At 45.1% G+C, this 6,931-nt stretch overlaps 1 protein-coding gene across 1 annotated transcript; it reads right to left on the bottom strand.

The window, feature by feature from the left end:
- Window positions 1-5,020: 5,020 nt before the first annotated feature.
- LOC311272343 (twist-related protein-like) lies at window positions 5,021-6,600 on the bottom strand. The gene is made up of 2 exons (XM_084378692.1): window positions 5,893-6,600; window positions 5,021-5,506 (listed from the first exon to the last, which is right to left on the bottom strand). Exon 1 carries the CDS (start codon window positions 6,467-6,469, stop codon window positions 5,921-5,923), a length of 549 nt encoding a protein of 182 aa, XP_084234818.1. The 5' UTR covers window positions 6,470-6,600; the 3' UTR covers window positions 5,021-5,506; window positions 5,893-5,920.
- Between the last annotated feature and the right edge of the window lie 331 nt (window positions 6,601-6,931).

Raw genomic sequence — 6,931 nt, 5'->3', positions numbered from 1 at the left:
GAGGGAAGGTTGAAGATTTCTATTTCTCTCCCAGCACTGCTCCCCTTACACCAACACTGAGGCTGGGGTTGCGCTAACTGCCAAGTCATCCCTCACTGTACCCATGTGAGTGTGCGTGAATGCATACTTGCTCATGACAGGGGCCCTCAGAACGACAGTAAACTGCGGCTATGCTCTGCTTACAACAGAGAAAAGTTTGGAAACTCGACAGGATGATGCAACACTCTGAGTGTTCTCCTCTACTAATAACACAACAAGGAAACACACTTTTCCACATTGAAAGCCACACTCTCATCGTTGTGAATGGACCTGTGTTGGGTCAAACAATGCTCTCTCTCTGTACAAATAACACTCGATGCGTTGTGCGTGACCTGGGGGCTTTTCCGTGCTAAGAGTTCATCTATACATGATAACAGAGACCAGTGTGGTTTCATAAAAGTAAACATGGAGAAAACCACAATCTCCATCAATAGACCCCCCCTAAAGTTCCCCATTTTAGCCAGAATTAGACATTCAAAACAGCTCAAATCCAATAAAGGAACTTTGTATAGGTTCGAGGTAAATTAAGTTAGGAGAAAGAGCTCTATGTGTTTGAATGAGCCGTGCTGGTCTTTGATAAAGCGCGTATGTTTATATTCGTAAAGCGGGGGTCACTGTGATATTGTCTGGTATGTGGAGAGTTATAAGAGGCTTGTGCTTAACTCAATCTGCAAGACAAACAGCCCCGGGGCAAGAGCGCTGAGAGGATTCATATAAGTTCTCTTGCCTTCCTCCTGCCGCCTTTTTCTTCCTCTTTTTCTCACTTGTTTGCTGCCACGTTCATTTTCAAACTGCGATCAGACATGTTTTCTTCCACAATCCATTCTCCATCACCTCTGCCCATTCATCAGAGAGGGATTAGTGAAATGAGTGGGTACTTTGTGGCAGTGAATGCGGTGGCTCGTGGTCCAGCTGGGGGTCGCTGTAGTCCGGGGACAGGGTCAGTTTGAGAGGTCAAAGGTCCAGGATGATGGCTGCATTTGGCACCGTCCTCAGGGAATGTGTATGTGAGTGCCCATTATGTTACTGAGCCGGTTTTTGCCCCGACTTCCTTTCTGTCACTCTCCTGTCACTCTATTTCTTCCTGCTTGCAAATGACTTGCAATTCTCCCCTTTTTACTTGTTCTAAGAAATACTATGTTTGAGCCCAGAGAAGCCTCACACACACTCAGCTGCATCATTAAAAGGACACTTCAATGATTTAGTTGTTGTGCTTCCTTAAAGTTGTGTGCCTCACATGGTAGAGAATTTGAAAACGATCACAGTTAACGCAGCTGGGGCTGTGATATCCAGGCTTTAAGTTTCCAGTATAAACTGCTTCCTATATGTCCATGATGCAGCTCAGTGGCATCTTTCATTTGACCTTCCTGCCTCCAAAATGTTTTTAATGTACACTTACCATGAAGAAACGTGCTTCAAGTCCAAGCCTGATATCATCCGGGTTATTTTCTCCCTCCAGAGCTTCAAATGACATTATAAAACTGACTTCACAGGCTGAGTGGTTCCATCGTAATGAGTAAGCTTAACTTTATGTGTAAAAATTGGCCACTTTAAAATGACACGTAAAGGGTACAAGCGAAATTACGTTATCACTATCTAATTTGCCAAATTTTGTACCTGAGAGTGCATCTTCAAATGAGATAGAAGTGAGAGTATGTCACCCCTGCAGCTTGTTCAAATCACAGTGAGTCAGGGCAATGATGTGCCGCAGTGTGGTTAGACTATTCAATACTGGATGCAGGCAACACAATATTTGTAACACGAAATGCAAAGTTGGACACGCCAACGTGTCTAACCTGAGGTAACACCTGGTCAAACACAAATCTTAAGAGTGTACCGTGCTTGATAGCCTAAAAGCCAAGTCCCTAGCAGCAGCCTCAGCTACAATAGCAAGCCTGTAGCCAGCAGTTCCAAGAAGCTGAACCCTCCATGGACAACGAAAACTTCATCGACATCCTAAGGTAATGAATTAGCACATTGGATTAATTGCTGTTGGAGACAACAGGGCATTTTTCACTGTCTTGCTTAATGCTAGTTTAGCATTTTTGCTCGCGTTAGCCACTGTCTCACCCAATGTCCTGGTGACAACTGCTACAGGCTGGAGGTTGTATGGACGGATTTGGTTGTGTCTCCACAGCATTACACCAGACTGATTAGATGGCTCCTATAAGGCGTTCATATTCAATACCTTAACCATTATAGACTTGAAGGCAAAAAACTCAAGGACAGGTTTGCACTAATATAACACTAATATGCAAAGCAACATTTCATTTCAGTTCAGAGGATGCCCTCAGGTATGATCGTCTTTATTTGAGATCTATGAGTCAAAATCAGTACAAGTAAAGAGACTCTAGCACACACACACACACACACACACACACACACACACACACACACACACACGCACACACACACACACATCCATAAACATACACCTAAACGTACACACACTAACTGCCTGAGGCTGAGATGAAACAGATAATTAGCTCTAATTGAAACCAGACTTGCAATTCTAGTCTGTGTGTGTGTGTGTGTGTGTGTGTGTTTGTGTGTATGTGTGTGTGAGTGTCAGTCCAACTTCCTCTCTCCCTTCTCTTCTCGTGGTGTTGAGGGTAAATGTAAACCGGCTCGTTTCCCCGTAATGGGGGACTTCAGAGAAAGGTTGAACTGAGGGAGACAGAGAGCTGAAGGAAGTGAAAAAGTAGAGGTAAGACAGGTAGGCCTCTGCTCGAGTGTTTAAAATACCAAACAAACAGCACAGTGGGCTGATGCAGAGGAGGGAGAAATCCATTTTTACAAAGATTTACAGGCTCACAGGCCTGCACCTTTGACTTTTAGATCAGTTTAAGGGCTGCAGAGCGAGGAGATATAAACTGTGATTAATGAGCGAGAGAGAGTGTGTGTCAGTCATCAAAGAGTCTATCATAGCACACTTAAATCCAGAGAACCAGATGCCTTCACACTGATAACAAGCGGTCATCCCATTACCTTCAAACATCAAAGCAGGGGGGGGCAGGAGCTGAGGAGCAGGAGCCCTGTACCCCCCCGTCCTCTGTGGAATGTATTTCCCTGTTTGGTAGGCGTGAGAAATCTCCCTGTGTGTGTGTATAACCTATATATGTGTGTGTGCGTGTCTCAGAGGTGACATTCCTCCGTGTCAGAGCAACAGCCTCAAGTTTAAGATAACATGGCCACGGTGATCAGAGGGTGGGAATCGATTCCCCCCGGTGGCTGGCGAGGGCCTCGGGTCAGAGCTGATGGCTTTACCTTCCGCACGCAAGCCGTGATGCAAAAACACAGTAATGCTCCCATAATCATCCCTCAACAACCCTATAGAGACACACGGACCGCATCATTCTGATCAGTAGTCTTTCATATTACTGCAGTACTCCTGTACTAGCTTATTCCTTTAGGAACTCGACGTACAGTATGTGAACATAACATTCATAGTCTTATTATGCCCTATTATGGGACGTTTGAGGGAAGGAAACAAGTAGAGGCAATGGCAATCCCATCTTGTCCTGGTCTAATCTATATAGTCCTACTGCCTAAACACATCCAAGAATCTAATTTTGTCCAGAAAATTTTTTTTTTTTTTTGCAGGTTGTCATGTGCGGTCTATGGGCCTTTAATTAAGAGAGGATTAATGTATACATGGATCTGAATGTTCCCAATGATGAAATCATTTCATTACCTCCGCCAAGAAGGTTATGTTTTCGCCTGTGTCTGTCTGTTTGTTGGTTAGTTGGTTTGTCAGCAGGATTACACAAAAACCGCTTAATAGATTTCCACTTAACTTGGATGGAGGATGGGTCGTGGCCCAGAATAGACCCCGTTAACTTTTGGTGTGGATCCGGATAAAGAGACAGATCCAGGGAATTTTAATCACTTTCTTTAAAGGTGCAATATGTAAGAATTGGCCTACTGGGGCAGGACATCACCAGAGTAACAAATAACTCCCGCTAGCTGACTGAACTAAAGCCATTTTATTTTGCTCTATTTCTATATTTTCAGTAGAAAGGTGAGTTTTGTGGAACAACTTTGGATACTTCTTTCAGTTTATGTCAAAAACAAAAAGATATGTATTTTACCAAAAAAATAAAAAATATTTAGGAAGAATTTGATCACAATAAAAAAGAGGTTTCTGCAACTGTGCAAGCCGACATGTATTGGTGTATTTTTAGCCATTGAAATAAAGGCCTTTTGCATGTTTTAAACCACCTTGAGTGCATGGATCTGGATCATTTATGCCATTTTTTCTTTTGGTCATAAGTCTTTCTCTCTCTCTCTCTCTCTTCCATGAGCACTGCTGATTTGAGGAACACCAGTTGCACTTCTGCTGCCTCTTTCTCTCTGTGAATTATACATCATTGTATGTTTTGTATGGAATTACTGTTATAAATCTTGTTTTGATCGTTTGAAAAACATCTTCCTTTACATCAGAATTCCAGGTACGCCTTCATGTAATCTCACAGGCTATTATTCAGTTTGCATTATGACTCCGTCCGACCCTTTTCTCCGTCTGTGCTCTGGGGGTACGGCTGCTGCAGCACCTGCAGGAGACTCCCATGCTGACCTGTGGCTCGGAGGACATCTGGGAATATCATGCAGGCCTCCCACAGCTCCACATTCACCCTGTTCAAACAGACCACCAGCTAATTATGGCTTTCCCAGATCCCTGAGCTCAAGGAATCACTACAGAAAAAGCCACGAGTATGAGATGTTTTCTTTTGCCCCCCCTTCCTCTTTGGTTTAGTTAACTGGGGATTCAGCAACAACCAAAGAAAACAAACTGCCTATAGGCTCAAAGTGCTGAGAGTATGGGAAATGAGTTTGTTTCAAAAAATGTCAGGTATTTAAAACAATTTCTGTCTGAGCACCCACGTTCCTTCAGTTGATGGTCTTGAAATTGACCAGTTTACTTGTTATAGAGCTTAAATTGAACTCTATAATGAATATCCAGACAACTGAGAGGTAAGAATGATACTTTCCATCTTTTTAATTCAAGATATTGCCAAATATTTACAAAACTCAAAATGAGCAGACACCAGATCCATTCAGCATTCTGAGATATCCCAAAAATAAATAACTTTTATTTGAGCGAGGGGGGAAAAGGAATTTCGCACATGTGTAGAAAAATAAATACAGGATACTTCATTTGCTGTGAAACCTTGTCACAGGGAATGTGGAATGAATTGTCATTTTTCTCTCGTGTTTCAAAACTGAGCACTGAGCAGTCCCTCCGAGCTCATTTTGCTTTCACAACATTCGTAGTCGCAGTGGTCTTTCTTTCTTCATATCCGTCCTGTCTGTCCTAAGTGCTCCCCATGCAAACATTACAGTCCGTGCAATGGGAAATATGAAAAGCCCGCTCTCTTCTGAAGCCTGAAGCCCAGTGGCTGAGCCTGTTTCAGTCTTCAATCTGAAGAAGGGCCCGCCTGACCCACTCGTTCTTCAGTCAGATAATCTGTGAAAGAAACATTATTTTGATTAAGAAAAACATCCAATATATAGAAATGTATCAAGAAATATATCATTTGTAGGACTCAGATTGTAAGATAGGCCATCATGTAAGCAGGTTGTGATCTATATGTGGCAGCAATATAAGCATGAATCTATGTTTTGTTACAGCTGGTGAAATCTTGCACTCCCCTTTCAAGAAGAAATGAAACAGACTAAATTTATTTGAGAGATGTTTTGGGGAGTATTCCAAACAAATACTGCAGCAAAAGTCTCCCTGTTTGAACTGTATTGCCTTTATTTTCCTTCCGGAGTCTGTGCGTAAATGCGCATGGGAACATTTGGCACCGCTCGTCTCCCTGCAGGATGTGAAGTGAAAGTCGCTCAGCCTACCTGTTGCTCCATCCAGTCCATCCTCCATCTAGTGGGACGTGGTGGACAAGGACCACGCGCCCCCCATCCTCCAGACCGAGAACGCGTAGCTCAGCCGCTCGTGCGCCACGTAGCTGCAGCTGGCCCCTCGCGCGTCCAGCTCGTCGCTCTGCAGAACTTGGCACAGGAAGTCGATGTACCGGGCCGCCAGCTTCAGCGTCTGGATCTTGCTCAGCTTGTCCGACGGGAGGGTGGGAATGATCTTACGTAACGACGTGAAAGCCTCGTTGAGGGACTGCGTCCGTTGCCGCTCGCGGATGTTGGCCATCACGCGCTGCGTCTGGAGGTCGTCGAAGGAGAGCTCGGGGCTGCTGCTGCCTTCGCTCCCCGCGCTTCCGCCTCCTCCTAAGTCGCAGTTCTTCCTGCACTTCTTCTTCTCGGGGCTCGGACTCTCCACGTCTCCCTCCTCGTCGTCCTCGTCCGCGCTCCTCCTTGTCGCCCGCCGCTTCCTCGCGCCTCTCCGCGGCAGCTGACGGTCGGTCTCCTCCTCGCTGTTCCCCGCGCTGTCCATTATTGGGGAGGAGTCCTCTTCCCGCATCGTCTCTTCCAACACTTTTCCGTTATAACCCCTGACCTCAATCCACTGAGCCCCCTACAGCATCAACAAACAGGGCAGGTAATAAGAGCGTGGCCTGCAGTAGAGGTGTGGGCTGGTATGACGATAAATCTCGTGCGCCACAGAGAAGGAGAGGTGTCTGCCAGAGTGGGACGACGAGCTCTTATAGCGGGGAGCGGGCAGGAGGATTTGGGGGAGCGCTGTGATTGGGTGAGGAGGGGTGTAATATAATACTGCAGCAGAGGGAGCGTTCAAGCTATAATATCAGGAATGGTGTTTAAGACATGCAGGCTCCTTTAGACAAGACTGTGGCCGGGGGTGTAGTCAGCTATTGAATCATAGGTGAAGATTTGTGAGAAGGAACTGTTCTAACTAAAGTTATTTATACCCCGACTGCAAAATGCTGTTTTCCCCCCTCTCACTCTTTGATTTGATGTCAAACTG

This window comes from Pagrus pagrus (assembly GCF_965226575.1).
Source record: "Pagrus pagrus genome assembly, chromosome: 17".
Taxonomy (NCBI): domain Eukaryota; kingdom Metazoa; phylum Chordata; class Actinopteri; order Spariformes; family Sparidae; genus Pagrus; species Pagrus pagrus.
This window is presented reverse-complemented; position numbering and strand designations above follow the sequence as displayed.